The sequence below is a fragment of the Phytophthora cinnamomi genome (assembly GCF_018691715.1).
Source record: "Phytophthora cinnamomi strain GKB4 chromosome Unknown Contig53, whole genome shotgun sequence".
Lineage (NCBI taxonomy): Eukaryota > Oomycota > Peronosporomycetes > Peronosporales > Peronosporaceae > Phytophthora > Phytophthora cinnamomi.
The window spans coordinates 1,909,178-1,928,122 of NW_027150986.1; the positions used below are offsets into that span (position 1 = coordinate 1,909,178).

An 18,945-nucleotide genomic window follows, 5' to 3' on the forward strand; every position below is an offset into this window, starting at 1 on the left:
GATTTGCGCGCTTAACGGCGCCCTTCGCTGTCATATAGCTAACGCTTCAGGCCAGTTTTGGGCTCGGGATGTTACGCCGGAAGCCATCTGCATAGCGCAAAGGGTAAGCCCGGCCGCGAACTTTAATGGTCGAGGCTCGGTTTGTGATACGAAGTATCAGCTTGTGCGGCTCTCCTCTCCCCTATGCCGGTCCCATTCCCCAACTTGCCCTCGGACTTGTCCTGCTCGGAAGGGCACTTGCTTTCCCCTGCCGGCAACCCGCGCGAAACGACCTTGCCGCAAAGTGCGAAGTGGCTGAGTCTCGTCAGCGAAACTGAGCCTCGTCGCCACCAACTGCCTGCAAGCAGCAAGCAAGTAGCCCCGCTGCTCCGTCTCTCACCGGCGAAGACCCTCGGCAACTACGCGCCGAGCGCTTCGCCTGGTACGATCCCAACTGCGTTTCGCCCGCCCAAGATAGTCCCCGTCGCACTCGGCAATTGGCTCGCCAAGAGACACACGCCACACACTCGAGTGCGCTAGCGCCCAACCACCGGCAGGCAGCAGAGCAGCAGAGCTCGGAAAATAATTTAAAGAACGGAGCCCGCCAAATCAGCTCCTACGTACGCATCGCACCGACGCGATGCCACTTTCCATCTCGTTTTACCACAACAAGCGCGGCGAGAACGGGGCCAGCTCGTACCAAAGCGTGGCGCTGCACGACCGGGAGAAGGTGAAGCACAAGATGGCGCTGCCCTGCGAGTTCTACCGCAACATTTGGGGCCCCACGGAGGAGGAGGACGCCGCGCTGCGGCGCCGCGCCAGGTCCAGCAAGTTCAGCAGCTCGCCGGCCTCGGCCACGTCCCGCAGATTCAAGAAGCGGCTGGCCACGGGCCCGCTCGTCGACATTGCGCAGGTGGCGCACGTGGTGACCACCATGTCGGACTTCCGCGCCGACTACGGCGAGGACTCGAAGCGCGCGAGACTCGTCAACATCTGGGACGACCGCAGCCTCGCGCTGGGGCTGGAGCCCGAGGGTAGCTCGGACAAGTCCTCGCGCAGCAGCGGGGCCAGCGACCAAGGCCCATCCACGGCGGACACCGAGCCGGAAGAAATCATGTCACCCATCAGCCGCGCAGACAGAATCACCGAACTCAGCTGCGAAGACAGCGACGACGACATCAGCAGCCTCGCGTCGTCGATGGTGAATCAGCGACCAGGCCAGCTGAAGCGAACCAAGACGCCGGAGATCGTGTTCCCCAACACCAAGAAGAACGCGAACGGCAATGGTAACGCCAAGACGGACAAGAAGGACCTCAGCTTGAAAAGCCTCGCGGTGCCTCCTCCTTCATCCCACAACGGCAGCATCATTTTCAGCGCCGTGTTCTCGGAGCAAACGGACTGGAGTTGGAGCGCCAAGTTCCTGCTGGGGATCCACGAACCGATCCGCCACGCTCTGTTCGTGATGGATCGGTTCTTAGAGCAGTCACAAACACGGTCGAAACCGGAAGCTTCGCACACGCTGGCACTGGAGACCCACGTGGCGGAGTTTTTCCTATGGTTCAAAGAGTACTTTGTGGAGTACTTGCAGTGCCAACACGAGGTGAAGGCGTCTGTCTTGCTACCGCTGTTGAATCTGCCCGTGACGACCAAGCAGCAGATTTTGGACGTGTATCAGGATATCTTGCAGATGCTGACGCAGATACAGCAATTGGAGCGGGCGTTGTGTGTGAGTGGAGCATGCAGTGCATCGTCTTGGTTGCTACGTCTCCAGGTACTGCAAACTGAGATCCGCCAGCTTAATCGAACGCTGCATGCGGCTCTCAACATGGAGGAGACGACTCTGCACTCTGCCATGAGCGCTGCGTTCACGGAGCGCGCTTTCCGGACACACATCATGCCTCGGGTATTCCGTGCTATCCGTGCCAAGCGTGTGGTAGTGCCTTGGATTGTGGAGCGAAGCAAGATCTGGGGTGGTGACACTGAACAGCGCAGCATTCAGGGCATGTTGCCGTTCTCGGCAAAATTCATGTACCGCAAGATCTGGCGGCCGTACTTCATGAGCAACGTAGCGGTGGCGATGAAGAACCTGAACGAGTTTGTCAGCGCTGCGGACTCGAGCAGCAGTGGGTCGATTTACAGCGAGCGCCAAGGAGAGATCTGCTCTATTATGTGAAGTGGTAGCAAGGTGGCAGGGTTCGTTTCTTTCGTTTCTGGGCTCTACAGCTATTTATTATCGAGCGTGTATCGTGGCGTGACCTGGGCTAGCAGAGCGACACCAAAGTAGCGAGTAGAAGCAGCTTTCTCTTGGTTAATAAAATCAATTGCTTCCTATGTCGTTCAAGAGACAGCTTGTGTGCCTCTCAGCTTCTCAAATCTCCGTCCGATTGCTTAACTGACAGATAGTCAAGCTGTGGCTGCGAATCGCAGGTCGACGGTTGAAGCAACGTTGAAGTTCTCGGCCAATCAACTTCAAACAGCCGTTACTCGCTGCTGTGGTTTCACGACTGCTGGTTGGAACAGTGGCTTATTGAGCGAGCCTCTTTCATCGTTCTCATTGCCCAGGACAGCCATAACAAGTAACATGACTGCTCTAGAGAGGAATCAAGAGAAGAGCGACGATGCCGAGCAGCAAGCAACCTTGAGCAAGCCGAGCGATCAATCCGAAGATAATTACGCTCAACCAGATGAGGGTTACAACCGAGCAACTTCCATCTACGTGGAAGTGCCACGGGTAGCTTGGGAATGGATCTGCTGGTCCGGTGCCAAGACGTCCGACGGCATGGACTTTGCGGGCGAAGTGCTCGCAAACTTCCTTGGGCTTACACAATCGAAGTACCAGTGGGTCCTCGACGCTCAGGAACGCGAGGAGGCGGAAAAACAGCAGCGTCAACTTGAAAAGCGACAGCGTCGCCAACTTCGCCTCGAACAACTTCTGGAAGCAGAACAACGTAAACTGCAGGAACTAGAGACCGGTGCACTCGAGCAAGATGAAGAATCATCCTCCACAGTGTAGGCAAATACGTAGCCAGCATTTTAAATCTGGAAGTGCTTCTACGTTCAACGCTTGGTATGCGTATTATCGCTTCGTTTCAACTATCGATCATTTAGGATGATGTTAGAGGCGTACCGTCCTATCATCAACAAACCACACAATATCGTCGGTGGCTAGCAACACGAATTTACAACATGACACATCTAGAAATCGCCTGCACTGTTGTGAATAAGTGTTTTTTTTTCGTCTACCATGGAGCTGCGGCTTTACTCCTTGCCGTCAAAGTTATCCCAAAGTGGATGTGTTGGCGGTTTTACTCCAGCGCGCACTAACATTCGCACAGCTGCCTTCTCGATGCGTTGCAGCTGTCGATTCACGACACTCTCACTTTCAGGGGTGAACTGCTCAGTGCGGATTGCCAGGAGTCCTAAACAACACAAAGCGAGAGCGTTGGTCATCACCTCGTGGCGCTGGACAACGCTCGCAACAGGAGCATCCAAAACAACTAAAGCGCACCGTTGAGATTGCCAAAAAGCACGTCTGTGGAGTACCGGTCTCCAATAATGACAAGCGTCTCTGGATCCACTTCACCGAAGTGTTTCTTGACAAATGCGATGCCTCCAGGTTTCTGCACCACGGCACCCTCAAAAGTTCAGCCCCAGACTTCTCCAAACATTAGCACTATACCCGCTTCCTACCTTCTGGTTGTGGCGCAACACAGCCACGTTGAGTCCTTCCTCGATCTTCTTGGCTTCCACACCGTCCTTATCGTCCGTGGATCCCGCCGAGTTGGAGAAGATCACGACGCCGGAGTCCCCAAAAACGCGGCGACATTCAGCCAGTGACGACTCGAGATGCGGCGCAATCTCCAATTTGTGCGGCACCGTCAATGTGTTGTCCTTGTCGAATATAACGCCGCGGAATCCACGGTCGCGCAGCGTCTGGAACGGCACCTCCGTCACGTCTGAAGCAGCGATACGAGCAGGAGAGCACGAACATACACGCAGAATTACGCCGTGCACAGTTGTCAAATCTTCACTATTTTCGCATGCATTTAACGACGAGAGAGCGGATTTTACCTTTAACGGACAATTGCGGCAGCAGGAGCTGCGGCTGGCGCGTCAGCACGCGGCAGAACTCCACCACGCCGCCGAGATTGAGTCCTTTCATGGTGGTCGCGCTCGCCTCAAACCACAATGGCTTCGCATTCCGACCAATGGTGTCGCGGCATCATCAGTTAAATCCATGATTCGTCAATAACCGTCATTTTCCACCAATGGAGAGCCGAGGCCGTTTCGGCAGCCAGTGACGAGCTCAGAAATACTCGCTCTCCGTCACCCGCAAGACGCCAGAGCTGGTATCGCTCCCTCCGCTCGACGGCGCTGTAGCTCCCCGGCCGCGCCCCCTGCAGCTGTTCTTCCGCCGCGACGTGGTTGCCCTGCGTCTCAGCTACCTATTCCAGCCTCCACCAGCCCCTAAAGCCTCATAATGGCCGAGAACCCGCAGGAAACGCACATACAGGAGGAGGAGGAGGACAAGGCCGAGAACTCGAGCTCCGACGACGACTCGTCCTCCTCCAGCTCGGGCTCCTCGTCGTCCTCCTCCTCGTCTGACTCCGAGTCGGAGGATGAGGCCGAGGCCGAGAACGCCAACGCCGGCACTGACGCCAACGGCGCCAAACTCGCCGCTCCTCATGGAGGCATCGCCAGCCGCACGGGCCACGGCTACCCCGCTAACAGCACGGGCCCGGCACTGTCTGCCCCCCGCCCGCACGGACTTGCGGCTACAACCGAGAGCCTGAACGTGAACTCGACGCGAGCAGCGGCGAGATTCAAAGCTGCAGAGACGGAGTCGATGATGCCGCTGGGCACCCGCAAGCGAGACCGACGCACCATTGAGGAGATCCAGAGGGACTTGAGGGATAAGAGGAAGAAGCCGCTGGGCACCCCGGCCGCGAGGTCGAGCCCTCCACCGCCGAGAGGGTCACCGGTGAGGTCCCCGGAAGCCGAAGCTGTGGTGAACAGTGGCGCACCGATGGCTGTGGGTGGACCATTGGGCCAGTTCGGGGCGGCGGGACGACTGCCAATAAAGAGGAAACCGGTATCGGCGCACGACAGGTTGGCGATGAAACTTAATGGACGCAGGACCACAAGTGTCAAGGCGAAGAAGCCGGCTAGCTCGACTACTGGGAGCACCACGGTGCCGCCGGTGTCGGTGATGACGAATAAAACTGTTACGAAGCCCATGACTGCAACAAGCTCTGTGGGGATGGCTACAGGGAACAGTAGCAGCAGTGACCATGGAGGTGACACAGGAGGCGATGGATATAGTAGCAGCGTTAGCAAGTCATCGACGCCTGCTGTTGACGGAAAGGTGGTTCGCGCGATGCTTCGTGCAATGCTTCGCTACGGGGATCTGACCGATGTAGGTCTCTACCCGACAGCTGCAAATTTCGCGGACGAGTACAAGATGCCCAACTTTATCGAGCGATCGAATCTGCAATCTACTACCAGGATCGCTACTGATCGGCTGCATACTCTTGCAAACGACGTCGCTCAGAAAGCCAAGCGAGCGGTTGAGGCACGGCCACCGCATGATAACATCAAGATCGCCGAGGTTGAGGCACGATCGTCACAAATTATTGAACGCCTATATGAGAATCTCAAACTCCGGGTCGCAGTTCAACGCGCCTTGCGGACTGCCGGCTGTTCTTCAGGGAATGCACAGGTGAATGCTCAAGGAGCATATGTATTAGTGGCGAAACAAAGCGATCTCTCTGTCTTGGGAGTTCACACCCGAGACTTACCAAATTGGACTTGGGCTGAAAAAGAACACGACTGGACACAACGCAAGGATGCAGCTCTGCTTCTTGGTGTCTACGTCCATGGATTTGGAGGTTGGGAGGACATCCTGAACGACGATTTGCTTCATTTTCAAGGGCAACGGGCTCTGAAAGGCGAGCGTTTAAAGAAGCGTGCGGAAAACCTATTGAAGAGATTACCTCCCCCTGATGTGGACGCTGGCGATCCGCGTATCGTCCAACTCGCTACTTCATTGGGTTCTGCTGGCGCCAACTTGAATCAGTCATTGGGTGCACAGTTTAGTGCCATCATCCATGGTGGGGGTCCCATCGCTGGTGTTACAGCATCAATCCCCGCTGTTCCGGCTACTGGAGGAGGTCGAATGGCACGTGCTGCAGAGCGATTCGCCGCACGGCAACAAAATGGGGAAGACCCAGCTAGTCGCAGGCACATTGGGCTTAACAACGGTACTGCCACGTCTAATGGATCAGATGCCGGGCGGCACCACAAAACGCCGGCCATGAGATCTCCTGTGCAAGCGAATGCTGTTGATAATGAGCCAGAAGAAGGAGAAATTGGCGGGGCGTCACCGGCGCAGTCGACATCCTCTCGGCATAAGAGGCGATCATCCTCGGCCGAGGATGAAGATCGGGCGTCATCACGAAAGAAGCATCGCAATAACAGCAGTGAAACTCCGAGTAAGAAAGAGAAGCGAAAGAAAGAACACCGACGCAATGACCAGCCTAAGACCGATTCAGAGACCTCAGCAGTGGTGGCGAATGCTGTAGAAGATGCGGCCCCATTGCCACTGCTTTCAACCGACGAATGCAATGAAAAGTGGAAACCAAACAAGAAACTGCGCGAAATCCGGCAAGTCCTCAAAAAGATGAAGATAATGGCCGACTGGTCCCGGAACCAAAAGGACGAGACTGTTGTTGAAAAGGTTTTCAAGTATGTTAGTACCATTGGGGAAGAGATTGATCGCATCGTAACGCAACACCAAGACAAGGAGGAGCGGCACCATTCGGACGCGTCATCTCGCGAAATTGACGAGCTTTGCACATGCCTCTGGACGTACGCTGCAGGCTTCACACCATTCACGGCACAGGGCTTCGAGCGCCTCTACGACGACATTTGTGCGGATGGTGATGCTCTCGTCGCAGCCAGATCATGACGCTGCGCGGAGGCCGTCGCAGCGTAATAGTCTTTCCTTTCAAGGAGGCTGCGCCGAACAGCCCGGTGCGTGTACAGAGAGTTATCGCAAAGAACAGATAAACGTATCAACAAGATCGACTGCATCCTTGTTGATACGTAGAACATTTTTTCTGTCCGTTTCGACTGGAATTGGTCGCTGCCAGCGGTGACTGTTTGAAGAGTTGTGCCGATAGGGACAAAATACTCATGATGTCCGTGCTGCCAACGCTGTCGCACCCCACGCCCACGGCGGAGGAGCTGGCGCTCAAGGAGCAGGTAACTCAGGTCTTGACAAGCCAGGGCGTCCTCGCCAAGTTGAAGGCAGAACTGCGCGCCGCAGTATTTGAGGTTATGCATGAGCGTGAGGGGTTCGCGAAAACGAATGACCCCACGGTCCCGAAGTTGAGCGACTTTCCCATTGAGACCAGGACGATGGCTTTGGCGCTGATTGCCGAGTGTCTGCAATTTTTCCACTGGGAACACGCACTGCGAGTGCTTCTTGCCGAGACCAATGCAGAAGATGAGCAATATAACACAGCACGGATAGTTGATAAGCTCGGATTGACAAGTAGCAACTCGTCGGTCAAGCCGGCACTATTTCAGCTCATAGAGTCCAGGGTGCTTGGAAGTGAGCAGAGTGCTGTGTCTGTTGCGTCAGTGACGACCCTGAAGCGTGGTAAATATGACGACGAAGGAGAAAGCGGTGAAGAAACTACTGTTGCTGATGTAGCAGCACCAGCGGTTCAGCCATATAAACGAGATGCTAACTTGCCACCTGCAAAAGAGTCTGACAGAATCGAGGCAGAAACGGAAGAAGTCGATAAGGACGAAGGTAAAGAGGAAGAGGCTGAGAGTAGCGCAGAGATCGAAGAGAGCATGGCGGAAGAGGTGCCAAGCGGGTCCGAACTGGAGGAATCAAATTTTACAAACTATGAGGACGAGGAGAGCCAAGACTATTGTCCCCAAGTTATCGAGCAACCCACCGATCTCTACTCGGAACGGGAGCAAGGGAAGTTCCCAGGGGACGATGGCCAAGACGAGGGTCAGAACAGGGATACCATCGAATATGCCGTTTTGAAGTTGGAAAGGTGTACCGCAGTTGATGTAGCAGCACCAGCGGTTCAGCCATATAAACGAGATGATAACTTGCCACCTGCAACAGAGTCTGACAGAATCGAGGCAGAAACGAAAGAAGTCGATAAGGACGAAGGTAAAGAGGAAGAGGCTGAGAGTAGCGCAGAGATCGAAGAGAGCATGGCGGAAGAGGTGCCAAGCGGGTCCGAACTGGAGGAATCAAATTTTACAAACTATGAGAATGAGGAGAGCCAAGACTATCGTCCCCAAGCTATCGCGCAACCCACTGATCTCTACTCGGAACGGCAGCAAGGGAAGTTCCCAGGGGACGATGGCCAAGACGAGGGTCAAAACAGGGATGACGAAAGTAATGATGAGGACTCCGTGTCATTGGCCGCACCTCCTCCAGCACCCGCAAAGCTACCGTCCTTGCCACCTCTGGTTGGTACATCACATGGAACCAATGCTGGAGATACAGAGGACGATTTCGATGCAGTAAGAGCAATCGAGATATTCGGGGATTTTGTCGAGACCTAACTGTTTCTGTTTGTCTAATGTAGGAGGAAGAGGCAGAACGGCTACGGAAGCTAGATGCTGCATTACAAGCCATGGAGGCGGAAGACGACACAGGCACTCTCCAGCAGTTGAAAAAGTCATTGCAAATGGAGCTCCAAGAGCAGGATAGTTTGGTAAGTAGCGGAGGGATCGGCAAAGCGGAAGAGGACAACGACGCAGAGAGCGAGCCACCAGCAAACAAAAGCCAAGACGATCAAGAGGGTGATGACGATGGATACGGAAGCAGCGACTTCGAAGAAGAGGATGAAATTGCCAGGTACGAAGCGCGCCTATTGCCGTAGTACTTCAAAAATACGCTGCACGGTGCTGACCGAATGTATGTTGCTTCCTCCAGCGAGATTTCGGAGGAGATGGAGTCCATGCCAGAGCTCTCGGATAAGGAAGATGAAAGCGAAGATGGAGCAGCCACGTCAGCGGCAGAGATAGGGCCACCTAGCACACTTCGAAACGATACCCGGGTTGATAGTGAAGATGCGTTGAATAGCTACGACTACATCGAAGAAGTTGAGAAGGGAGGGTGGTAACACGCTAACTAGAGTGATGTCACCAAATAAACTAAACGCATGACGATAGTGAAAACTCTTTGAATCGATCTAGGTCTATAGAGCGACACTTTAAGATCGCCTCTCTAGTTTTCAAGTTCGACTTACTTGCGCTTTCCAGCTCCAACAAGCTTGTTCAGCAGGCTCTGGTCCTCGAAAGCCTCTGGGTGGATGAAATAGTGGCGGTCACGGGCCTGGAAAGACACCATGGGGTGCATCGCCTGGGTAGGAGGCGACACCTCGGACAGTCGGAACGAGCTCTTCTCCAGCTGAGCAAACAGCGTTACCGTCTCCACCGTCACGGTGCGATCATCCTTCGTCTCCGCTGCATCAGTTGCGTCCGCCGACGAGTCCGCCAGCCACATCCGCATCACGTATGGCTTGAACAGGTAGTGGAACAGCGACGTCGTGCCCAAGCCAAACAGCATGATGGTGCCGCACATAGCCCACTATCGGAACAGAACAGCAATTGCATCAGTAAGTTGCCACTGATACCAATGCAGAAATCCTACAGCCATCGACCAAAGTGTGTTTACCTTGCCGACGGCGGACGTGTCTTGCTCGCTCAGCACGCAGAGCACCGGCATGCCGATCGACGTGAGGGTGCAGCTGGTGACGGACACCGCCTTCATGAGGCGCACGGCACGCGACATTGGCGCCTGGTACACCTGCTCCCCCTCCAAGGCCGTCTCGGTCTGCACCAGCGTCTCTTTCCCCCCCTCGCGCGCGTCTTCATCGGTCTGGGACGAGCTGAAGTGGCGAACGGTGAAGGGTCCACTGGCTCCGATGCTGCGGCGGCTGTGGAACTCGAACGAGAAGCGCTGCAGCGCGGCTGCATTGACTGGACGGCTGGCGACGCGGGAGACCGTGTGAAGCGACCGGAGAGAAGGAGACAGCGCCTCCGCGAGCCGTGCGGCGCGGTGCGTCGCTCGGAAGACCAGCATCGTCAAAAACCTGTGGCTATTACTAACGTGATTTTTGCGATAGCAAAGCGGATACCCAATCCTGAAAATTGTAAATACCGGTTATTTACCGGTTTGCTGAGAATGATGTGGTCGTGGCAGTGTTTCGACTAATGCTACCGTTCTGGGATCCAGCATTTGCACCCGCTGGGTGCGCTGTGCGCTTGCCATTACTGGATGCATACGTGTAAAGACGACAAACGGTCCTAGTGAAGCGCTGGCGACCAGACCAGCGCGCGATAAAGGTGGCAGCGGCGCTGTCCAATCGAGCTGATGCGTCCACCTGCAGTCGCTGGCGCCGACTGGCCTCGAATCGCCCGTTGCACCCAGTTCTCCGTGCACACCGAACTGATTTTTGGTCTCACAGCTGAATCAACGTGATGAAACCTTCGCTGAGGCTACCATTGCCTTGCTGTCCAGCGTACCGGTGATGCAAAGGCGGGCATTGCGAGCGCTGCGCGTCAAAGGAGTAGACACCGCAGACACTTTCGTCCACACCACCTTGCCGCCGCGATTTGCAGCGCAGGTTGCCCTGCTCAAGCCATTTTACGCTTTACAAGTGCAGGTCGAGTGAGGCTGGGAATGGAAAAGTATGGTGTTCACCAACGTCCCCCTGTCAACCCTCTTAAGTTCACGCTTTGGATCCGCGCCGAGTGCCAGCATACAAAAGTTCGCACTTGAAGTTTACTTGAGCGGGGTCTCGAGCGTGACGCATCCCGCCCGTCTATGCCCCGAACCACTCGGTTTTGTGTGGCGCGAGCCGCCATCTGCTGTTTACTGAAGCCCACGGGAGCGAAATGCAATGGATCCACCCGCGCAGATGTAATCGCGTGCGCGTGCAGGCCGCAGCAGCGCTCACAACGCCGCACTTACTTTAAGCGCCGCTGATCACGAGTCGATTTGTGCGTTCACGACCATTTGTTAGCTTCTTTGACGTGAAGCGGCGCTCTTCAAAGCGGCGAGAGCAACAAGAGAGACAGGGTGCAGTTGCGCCACCAATTGAACGCGCTTCAGCCCGATCCACACGGCTTCGATATTTTTTTCGTGTCCTTGCCGGTGTGTATCGGCAATGGCAGGTGTGTTCTCACTTGCCTCGGTCTCCGCTTGGCTTTGCCTCGGCTTGGGCCGTCTCCACGTCGAAGTACACGTAACGCGGCAACTTCTCTTCAAACGCATTACACTCTTTACTAGCACCTCGAACCACAGCTGCCCGGCCGCCAAGCGAGCACCTCATCGCCGGCCGGCCGATTGACTGCCGCGGCGCTGGTGCAGCTTCTTTTCGCCGCCTGTCATCCGTTCCAAGTTGAAACCACGCGAGCTTTTCCCTCAGGTTTTTGTCCAATACCCGGAGACCAGCGAGAAGAACAGCGGACGATACCTACGGCGAGACCAGCGCGTCCACAGTCTCCACCCAAAGCCTCCTCACTCTGAAGCGACCCTCGTCCAGTCGCAGACAGACTCGCGCCGCCCAACAGGCTGCTGGCAGCTCGCCCCCATTCGCCGCTCTCGCAGGCCCCACTTTCCCGCCAATCGATGCAGCAGCAGCGCCGACAGACCGGGAGATCGGGCGACGGCGGGGCGCCCCACCGCTCCCGCTCGCTGGTGAACCCATACGCGACGTCCTACCAACAGCAGCAGCCGCAGTCGAGCTTTTTGCAGTACTCGATGCCCGTGGACTCGCCATCAATTCGGAGCTTCAACCAGCCGCAGCAGCCCCCACCGCATATGCCCGGGCGTTATTGGCAAGCGCCCACTGGCGTCGAGGCGTCGACATTGAGCTCCGGTAAGCAGAGTCGTCACGCCGGCAGTTTGGACTTTGACGAGTTTGGGGACATCCTGGACACCAACTCGGCTCGCAGCGGGGGCGACGCAGCGGCAGCAGGAGCCCCGTCGGAAGCAGCGTCGGAGATGAGTATGGGCAGCTTCGACGCCCACTCGTTCAATGATGGCATGGCGGGGTCGACAGGCGGGTCGGGCGTGGACGCCGCTGGATTCCAGTCTGCACCATTGACGACAGGGTCCCCAGCTCCAGACGCTGAGGAGAACAAGGCGCCGACGAGGGTTATTCCAGCTTCTGCAGACCCACATATGATGGCTCTAGTGGACGCTGCATACATGCCATTCAGCAACTCGTCCAGCGAGCCCGATCTGACGACCGAAAAACTCTCCAAGGACAATAGCGAGAGGTGCCAGTTCCATGACTGCCCGAACCGAGCTCGAGTGTCGCAATCGTACGGCAACTTCTGCAATCGTCACGTGATAGTCGCGCCCTGTGGTTTTCCTGGTTGTCGGGACAAGGCCATGGAGAGGGCTGCAATGTGCGTGAAGCACATGGAGCTCGGGAAGGAAGCGCTGAAAGCCATCCTGGATGCTCGTACGCAAAATGTGCCGGTGTGCAAAATGTCTGGCTGCTTCAAGAATGACCAAGGCCGAGGGTATTGCCGCGGCCACGAGAAATTGTTGATGGCCACCGGACGCCTGCCGGCGCACATCAACAAACGCCGACTCAATAGTGCTTACACCATGTGCAGCTATCCAGAGTGTAACAAGCACTCGCAGCGACATCATTTGTGCCGAACCCATGGAAATCTGATCATCAAGCAAGCCCAGGAGCTGGCCGACAGACCAGATGCGCCGGAAAGTTACGAAGAAATTCTCAGCAGGATGCAAAAAGATATACGACGTTGTACGCACGAGAACTGCACCAAAAACTCTCAGCGAGATCGTCTGTGCACGGTGCACTATTACGAGAAGCATAAACTGCAAAAGGATGTATCTGCAACGCCAAATGCTGCCTTCGGTGGAACATCATCAAAAGAAAATATCGATTCAATGCAGCTAGGACCAGGAGGCCGTGGTGACGGAGACATCCGCGCTGTTGAGCGGACTCGTTGTGAAAAATCTGGCTGCAGAAATTTGTCGTACGCTGCGGGATTGTGTGTCGAGCATACCAAGGAAAGCCAAAATCTGATCTCGAGTCAAGGGCGGTATGGTGATCCATTTTCCTCTGGGGGGAATCGTGGCATCTTCTCGACTGACATGGAAAATGACACAGAACAGGGTTCGTTTATCCAAAGCAGGAAATCGCCAGCTATTACTCCTCCCGCCCCAACGAGCCTAGTCATGTTGACAGATACTGTCCACACTAAATGCACGAATCTAATGTGCGATCGTGAAAGTTACGGGCGCGATTACTGCGAGGCATGCCAGAGACTCTTCTCGCCTCTCGTGGTAGCCATTAATCAAGACACAGCCTATCCGTTCAATAATTCGAGTGCAGCCGTTGCTCAAGCTGAAGAGGGGGCGTTGACGTGTCGTGTAAGCAATTGCGGGCAAGACTGCGCTCGCGGTGGACTATGCGCAACGCATCTTCTTGCCTTCAAAACGGGCTCGTTGTCCGTGGATAACTTGAAACTGGACTCCCAGGCACAGCAACATCAGCGTGAGCAGGAACTGGCTGAGGCTGCGGCGGTCGCTGCTGCAGCGGTAGAAGCAAAACAAGCAAGCCCCTCTGCGCCCGGCAAGTCGAGAAAATATTACTGCAAAGTTGATGGGTGCGATAAGCAGGCTCAGAAACGGAACTTGTGCAAGCGTCACTTTCGCCAGTATGAGGGCGCCCCCGCAGGAAAGCCGCAACCGGAAAATAGGCCGAACGGTTCGGCGAGAAGCTATACACCTCGCGCCCAGCAATCTGAACTCCCTCAGCCAACTATAGCGTGTCGCTTTCCCGGGTGCTCGCAAATCGCGCGCGGTGGTTCTCTTTTGTGCTTGACGCACTCTAAGGCGACATTTTGTTGGCAGCCAGGATGTGAAACCATCGTTGATCGCCAGCGCTTCTGTGAGTTCCATGCATTCCGACAGCAGTGCGCATACGAAGGCTGCATGTACACGGCCGAACGAGATAGCAGTGGCTGCTTGAACCACGTACTGGAGCGACGGTGTCGTCACGAGTTTTGCGAGAAGTTTGCAGTGGGCTCAAACAGTGATTGGTGCCGCCTGCACCAGATAAGTTGCCAGGATTCTCCCTGTGCCCTGTGCAAATTGCACGCGCTATCTCTGGATGGGCTTGCAGCCAGCGAAAACGAGAATAGCAACCGGAGTCGCTACACTGCGGGCATCTCGGCGTCAAAAGGAATGCCGAGTGCAATCGGCGGATTTAGTGGCGGCAGCACGTTCGGCCGCAACCCGCGATTGATGTAGGTGTGGATGCAGTCAACGCTTTGAGCTCTTGCTTGGAAATTGACAATGCGGTAGTGATAATCGGAGGACGGCAGGCACTGCAGCTAAGATAGGGCTGGACTGACAAGCCACGTTGTATTAATACATGAAAAATAAAAAAAGTAAAAACTTGCACCTCGTTGTTGCTCTTTGCCGTACATGCCACATCAGTGATGTGACGTCACGCACGTTTCGACACTTCATTTTTCCACCAAGATTTGCAAGAAAAACGAACAAAAACTGCCCTTTACCGGTGCAAAACAGTATGCACCGGTAATTTCAGTAGATCCAACGGTACCCGGGAGTAACAACCAGGTAGCCACTGCTCGTGAAATTCCGCCGAGCTTCAACTCGCCGCCAGTCGACGCGATCGGCATCGGAGCCCGAGACCGCGGGCGAAGATGGAGCGCATCTACTCGGCCTTCTTCACGTCGGAGCGGCGCCGCGAGCCGCAGGAGCTCACGGCCGCGGCGCTAGAGCTGCACAACGAGACGCAGAGGACGCACAAGCCGCCGCTCCCGCGTCCAGGGGCCGATGGAGGCAGGCGACGGCCCGACGCCGATGCAGAGGAGTCCACGACCGACGCCAAGCGCCACGCGGCCGCCCGGCGCCAGGATCTCCGCCAGCTGACGATGGACTGGGCCAGCGTCAAGAAAGACCTCGAGGCCGCGTGCCAAGCGGCGGCAAGAGCGTTCCTATTGGCGTACGGGGCCAAAGCCTTCACCGCCGTGCTCCTGGCCTCGAGGAAGTGGAGCAGCCTCGAGTACGGCTACGCCGATGCCGCCAGGCTGCTGCTGAGAGGCGACACGCTCCGCTTCGGCGCCTTCTTCGGGAGCTTGGTGGGGATCTTTCGGGTCACGGAGCTCGTGGCTCGAGCTGCGCGGGGCGGACAGAGAGACGCTGTCAACTTGGCGGTCGCAGGAGCTGTTTCCGGGTCCGCGCTGCTGCTGGACTCGCCCTCGAGGCGCAACACCATCTCGCTGTACATCTTCGTACGCATGCTGGACGTGGTGTGTCGCCATTTCATGTCGATCGGTGTCTTGCCCACGTGGCGCTACTCGTCGGAGATGCTCTTCGCCGCTAGTAATGCCGCCATTATGTATGCGTTTGTCGTGGACCCGAGTTTGTTGCCAAAGGTAATGTACCTTTTCGGGGCGGTGTCCATGGGTCCGATACTGCTTCTTGGTGCGTTGACGTTGGTACTTCATGTGTATGTTGTAGGGTTATTACCAGTGGATTTGCCGCATCGGCGCTGTTAACCACCACGGTTTGGAATACACCGTGCGTCAGCGCATGCGCGGTCAATTGGATGCGCACGGAAATCCGCTGCCGTTTCGCTTGTGCCAACCGCACTACCACATGTATGCAACTGCTAGCTTGAGTGCAAGTGGGCTGGTGTCACGAGACTGACTGCCGTGTTGTCGTGGCAATCGTTGTATTAGGGAGTCATGCGTGACGCATTCCATCAAGGAGTGGGTGAACGGCTTGGGGCGGTCGATGCAGATTTACCTGCCTGTGCACTTCCTCCCCGCCATTTTCTTCCGCTTCCAGCAGCTTCAAGGAGCCCCTGTGTCTACAACTGCACGTATTTCCTACGCGGCGCTTTGCTCATCAGCGTTTCTTACGTCGTACCAGGTTCGTTTATGCTTGACGCTGATGGAAGCTATACCTTGTTTGGATGCTGACTGTTGATGCGCGTGCTCAGACTGTTGTGAAGCTGGTTATTTGTACCGCTCGCAATGCCTTCCACCGAGACTTTGCCGCAACGTCACTAGCTGCCGGAGTAAGTCACTAGTCATCGTGTGTCGGATCGCTCTTGGTCAACTCACGCATTTGTATTAATCAGCTGGCAACAGGTGGTGCATTGTTCTTCGAGCACACTAAGCGCCGTTTTGAGCTGATGCTGTACTGTTTCCCACGCGCGCTCGACATCGTGTGGCAACTTTTGAAACGCCGTGGTCTCGTGCGCTACGTGAAGCACAGTGAGGTGGTGCTGTTTTGCCTCTCGATGTCGCTCATTATGTCGAGTCCGGCACGACATTTCAAGCCGACGTACCTCCGGATTCTGCGTTTCATTTTTGGCGGCGACATCATCTAGTCCAGTTCTAACAACTTCGTGCAGCGCTCCTGTGCAAGATAAACGATTGTTTTTTTTATGAAATTGCTTCAATGAAAGCTACGCACGCAAGTTTTGCCACCGGGGCATTGACGTTTTGATAACTCACTCACTTCCGACTTTCATTTGAACATTAGCGCTAGTTCGCGACAACCTTTAGTACTCCAAGTCGTTGAGCACAAACAATTCAAGCATTTGCATGGCCTCCTCAGGCTGCGTCATAGGCACGAGATGGCCAGCTCCCTTGACGGTCACGTACGAAAGCCCCTGGAAAGCCTCCACGAACCCACCCGTCTGCTTTGCCTCTTTTTCGCCATAAGTCCAAGCCTCTCGCGGCGCCAGGCGCGGAAGACCCAATGACTCCACCGCCCAAAGACCGCCTACAACGTTACATACCAAGTCTGCGTCGCCGTGGTAGATCACACCTTTCACTCCACTCTTGAGCAACTCACGCCATAATGGCGTCACCTCAGCGTTCAGGGTCGGCGTGTACTTCAACATCTGCGTGTGTTGCAGCATAGGATGATCAAGGCCCAGGATGGAGCCTAGCGTTTCCATAGTTGCAGTGGTCAACGCGTCACCGCTCCAGTGCGCTAGTGCTGGGTTCGCATGCATCGCAGCGCGAACTTCAGCTAGGTTAAAGTACGATTCGAGGTGAGTCGTGTCCAGACACAGATCCATCGTGTTTCCAATCGGGTGCGGCAGTTTGCCCGGCGTCGACGGCGATAAGATCTCCTTCACCAGGCGTTGGACGTCGTCCTTAGGCGAGCCAGCACATGAGCTATACACGTCGTACATATTGATGCGGTCATAGACCAGAGTCGTCAAAATGTCCAACGTGGCGGAAGTGCACTCCGGGCTAGTAGCGTCGTCGCTCAGACCAGGAGCGGCAATGGGGCTCTTCTCAAATTCGTGGAGGTCGGGGCAGCTGGCTCGGTACTTCTGGTACTTCTCTGTGCTGAGAAGTCCATGGTAGTAGGCGAACATGGCGGTCGAGAGACCCATAAACTCGTTCACGCCATTCCCCACCACGAACTTCTTGAGGTTAATGTGGTTCACCTTCTCGGGTGTAGCTGCGTTCCCTTCCACAATGGCTAGCGCCGTAGTCGGCACATAAACTCCGCCGTAACTCTCTCCAGAGATGACGAAGTCGTTCTCCCTTAGCCAGGGAAACTTCCCAAAGAATTTCTGCAGAGCGTCGTACAGATCCCGAGCCTGCGATAGGTCATCGGCCTCGTAGACCCCACTGGAGTTGTAGCTGAACCCGACGCCCACCGGCGACTCGATGCACAGCAGGTTGGCGCGTTGGTTCCAAGCAAATTTGTTGGTGCGGAGCGTTCTGCCGTCCTTATTGACCAGCAGCGGTCCGTTCTCCGAGAAGCAGCCGGACAGCGAGCTGGACCCCGGTCCTCCGTTGAGCCACAGCAGCACGGGGTCCGTCTGGGGCGTGGCACTCTGCGACTCAGCCAGGAAGTAGAAGGCGTGGCCCCCGTTGTTCAGCGGCAAGTACCCGGAGAAGAGGCGCGCGGCGTAGTCGCCGGGCTTGCCCGCCAGCGTCAGGACCTCGTCCGCGGAGCCGGGGAAGGGCTCGCCGGGCAGGTCGGGCGTCTCCGCGTCGGCCGAGTCCTCCATGACGGTGGGCTCGGGCGTGCGCTCGCCCGTGCGGATGAGGTTCTCGGTCTGCAGCGAGCGCTGCAGCGTGACCATGAGGTCCCCCACGGCCAGGAACAGGAGGCAGGCGACGCCGTAGCGGACGAAGCGCCGGCCCGTCGAGGACAGCAGGCGGCGCGAGTGCCCCGCGGCCGGCAGCGTCTGGCGGGAGCGCAGCCCGCGCGTGAGCGGCAGCGTCTCGTTCAGCGGGTCCGAGCGCAGGTACATCGGAATCAGGTCGATCGTCGAATCTCGGGACTGCAGATACGGAAGTGATGCTCAAGCAACGCTTTCATGGAAGCTCGGCTGCGATTGGAGGAACGGATTACACTTCGAATAGAATGTAGGTTTGCAGGATTCGTGAACACCCAGTAGCTTGGTAATCTAACGCAGAACCACATGTCGGTTCATGAGATCTGCATGGAACTCGGCCTGGTGGGCAAGCTGAGATCGATGGCGGCGACGGCAGCCCAACAGCGACGGCCTAGCAGCGAGTCGCGAGACGAAGGCGGCACCTTTTGATCACCTTGGAGGTGTAAAACGCGACAAACGCGACCCGTGCGACTATCGGGTGGCCTGATTAAGCGGGTAGAAAACGTTTCATGCACTGGCTTCGACCTGCTCATGCTGTTGCCGGTCGTGAGTTATAACAACACATTCCGCCGCAGCAGCTAACGGGCCCGCTACGACACCGTAATTGCTCGTTGCTTACTTATTTGTGAAAGCGTACATCCTTCTACATGCTGCCGCTGCGGTGACCGCACGCGCACGAAGCGAGCGTCGGACACTAAAAGCTGAGTATCGTGTGTACATCTGTAGCGAAAAGAAGCAGGCAGGACTT

At 56.2% G+C, this 18,945-nt stretch overlaps 9 protein-coding genes across 10 annotated transcripts; 6 read left to right on the top strand and 3 right to left on the bottom strand.

The window, feature by feature from the left end:
- Positions 1-619: 619 nt before the first annotated feature.
- Positions 620-2,152, top strand: IUM83_00536 (uncharacterized protein; the record flags this gene model as incomplete). The annotated part of the gene is made up of 1 exon (XM_067924313.1): positions 620-2,152. One exon carries the CDS (start codon positions 620-622, stop codon positions 2,150-2,152), a length of 1,533 nt encoding a protein of 510 aa, XP_067789108.1.
- Positions 2,153-2,560: 408 nt separating this feature from the next.
- On the top strand, positions 2,561-2,992 carry IUM83_00537 (FAM177 family; the record flags this gene model as incomplete). Its single annotated transcript, XM_067924314.1, has 1 exon — positions 2,561-2,992. The coding sequence occupies one exon, from the start codon at positions 2,561-2,563 to the stop codon at positions 2,990-2,992; it is 432 nt and encodes a 143-aa protein (XP_067789110.1).
- A 245-nt stretch (positions 2,993-3,237) lies between these two features.
- IUM83_00538 (HAD phosphatase, family IIIA) lies at positions 3,238-4,141 on the bottom strand (the record flags this gene model as incomplete). Its single annotated transcript, XM_067924315.1, has 4 exons — positions 3,238-3,398; positions 3,488-3,599; positions 3,670-3,935; positions 4,051-4,141. The coding sequence occupies 4 exons, from the start codon at positions 4,139-4,141 to the stop codon at positions 3,238-3,240; spliced, it is 630 nt and encodes a 209-aa protein (XP_067789443.1).
- A 318-nt stretch (positions 4,142-4,459) lies between these two features.
- On the top strand, positions 4,460-6,946 carry IUM83_00539 (Glutathione reductase; the record flags this gene model as incomplete). 2 transcript variants are annotated; one of them, XM_067924316.1, is made up of 2 exons in its annotated part: positions 4,460-5,276; positions 6,264-6,946. In XM_067924316.1, 2 exons carry the CDS (start codon positions 4,460-4,462, stop codon positions 6,944-6,946), a joined length of 1,500 nt encoding a protein of 499 aa, XP_067788647.1. The 2 variants fall into 2 exon arrangements, with proteins under 2 accessions (XP_067788647.1, XP_067788646.1); XM_067924317.1 differs by lacking the exon at positions 4,460-5,276 and having other exon boundaries at positions 6,293-6,946.
- Positions 6,947-7,173: 227 nt separating this feature from the next.
- Positions 7,174-9,140, top strand: IUM83_00540 (FGFR1 oncogene; the record flags this gene model as incomplete). The annotated part of the gene is made up of 4 exons (XM_067924318.1): positions 7,174-8,054; positions 8,139-8,535; positions 8,601-8,872; positions 8,951-9,140. The coding sequence occupies 4 exons, from the start codon at positions 7,174-7,176 to the stop codon at positions 9,138-9,140; spliced, it is 1,740 nt and encodes a 579-aa protein (XP_067788955.1).
- A 122-nt stretch (positions 9,141-9,262) lies between these two features.
- Positions 9,263-10,102, bottom strand: IUM83_00541 (uncharacterized protein; the record flags this gene model as incomplete). The annotated part of the gene is made up of 2 exons (XM_067924319.1): positions 9,263-9,607; positions 9,695-10,102. The coding sequence occupies 2 exons, from the start codon at positions 10,100-10,102 to the stop codon at positions 9,263-9,265; spliced, it is 753 nt and encodes a 250-aa protein (XP_067788954.1).
- A 1,551-nt stretch (positions 10,103-11,653) lies between these two features.
- IUM83_00542 (ATP-dependent dna helicase) lies at positions 11,654-13,269 on the top strand (the record flags this gene model as incomplete). The annotated part of the gene is made up of 3 exons (XM_067924320.1): positions 11,654-12,438; positions 13,033-13,107; positions 13,176-13,269. The coding sequence occupies 3 exons, from the start codon at positions 11,654-11,656 to the stop codon at positions 13,267-13,269; spliced, it is 954 nt and encodes a 317-aa protein (XP_067788953.1).
- A 1,470-nt stretch (positions 13,270-14,739) lies between these two features.
- On the top strand, positions 14,740-16,436 carry IUM83_00543 (uncharacterized protein; the record flags this gene model as incomplete). The annotated part of the gene is made up of 5 exons (XM_067924321.1): positions 14,740-15,474; positions 15,560-15,699; positions 15,781-15,973; positions 16,044-16,121; positions 16,185-16,436. 5 exons carry the CDS (start codon positions 14,740-14,742, stop codon positions 16,434-16,436), a joined length of 1,398 nt encoding a protein of 465 aa, XP_067788952.1.
- A 174-nt stretch (positions 16,437-16,610) lies between these two features.
- Positions 16,611-18,332, bottom strand: IUM83_00544 (putative serine protease family S10; the record flags this gene model as incomplete). Its single annotated transcript, XM_067924322.1, has 1 exon — positions 16,611-18,332. One exon carries the CDS (start codon positions 18,330-18,332, stop codon positions 16,611-16,613), a length of 1,722 nt encoding a protein of 573 aa, XP_067788960.1.
- Positions 18,333-18,945: the final 613 nt, after the last annotated feature.